This window comes from Merops nubicus, unplaced genomic scaffold (genome assembly GCF_000691845.1).
Source record: "Merops nubicus isolate BGI_N331 unplaced genomic scaffold, ASM69184v1 scaffold352, whole genome shotgun sequence".
NCBI classification, from domain to species: domain Eukaryota; kingdom Metazoa; phylum Chordata; class Aves; order Coraciiformes; family Meropidae; genus Merops; species Merops nubicus.
In genome coordinates this window covers 86,860-87,985 of record NW_008592630.1, presented here as the reverse complement: position 1 = coordinate 87,985, position 1,126 = coordinate 86,860, and the positions used below count along the sequence as shown (strand labels likewise).

Genomic DNA, 1,126 nt, shown 5'->3' with positions numbered 1-1,126 from the left:
AAGAGGGAAAGAAACCACCCCCTTTCCTGAGCTCTCCATACATACATACATAGTGTATTAGGCAAAGGCACTATGTGTCTACCACTTCTTAAAAAACTTGCTGTGGATGCAAGAAAACTATCCTGCAGCTGAGCTCATTGATCACTTCTAGGCTGTTGCTTCTCAAATTGCCAACCACAAAGAAGTAATTCAAGGCTAGGAACAGTGTCTCCATGGTGTAAGTGACTAGCAATTTAATTAAATGCATTTTGGAAAAGTTTAGAAACTGCCAATCTTTTTGTCTCATATTCAACCTGCAAATGTTATAAAATTAACATTTTCTTAATTTCTACCTTCATTGTTTCAGGTTTATCTCCCTCTTTTGTTGAATTTCTAGGGTTTTTTTCTTCTTTATTTCTGTAACAACCACCACAACAAAAATCAGTACCAAAGAATTTCTGAGGTTTTTATTTGATGAATGTGAAGCATTTGACTGTTACGTTCTTGTCTTCTTTTTTGCCATGAGGACATATAGGACATGTTGACAGCCAATATTAATAAGCTTAACACTAATATTGGCAGTTACTTAGTACAATTTTTGGCTGTCTTAAGTGGTCTGTAGGGAATAGTAATGCTATCCTTTAAAATAAACTGATGTCACAGTTGCATCCAGAATTCACTGGGGTTTCTTTTATTGTTTTGTTTTGTTTTGTTTTGTTTTCCAGGTGATTCATATAACAGGCCGGTTACGTCTGAGAGTGTCACTGTCTCACGGGCGGACGGTACCCAGCCAAATCATGGGACTTGTTGTTGTTGCTCATGCTTTGCCACCTCCTACAATTAATGAAGTCAGGATTGACTGCCACATGTTTGTCACTCGCGTGAATATGGACCTCAATATCATTTACTGTGAAAATAGGTACAGCTTTTAGCTCATTTTTTCTGTGTTTTAGCTGTGTGTATTGGCAAAATATTTTGAAATTTGTGACTCCTGCAATGTCATCTTGGTGTTGTATGAGAGCATTAAATTCACTGTCATTGTCATCACCAACTTCATTTTCATTTCATTCTGAGATGATAAAGATAAATTTAAAACTGTATTTTGCAGGACATTTCACTGGGAGAGGGGAAGATAGGCCAGGAAAGA

The 1,126-nt window shown here is 36.9% G+C and overlaps 1 protein-coding gene across 1 annotated transcript in view; it reads left to right on the top strand.

The window, feature by feature from the left end:
• The window catches only part of NPAS3 (neuronal PAS domain protein 3), a 62,892-nt gene that overhangs the window by 30,091 nt on the left and 31,675 nt on the right, over positions 1-1,126 (top strand). Inside the window, exon 2 of the mRNA XM_008935188.1 lies at positions 705-898. Coding sequence (XP_008933436.1) covers positions 705-898 — 194 coding nt within the window. The remainder of the gene's footprint in view (positions 1-704; positions 899-1,126) is intronic.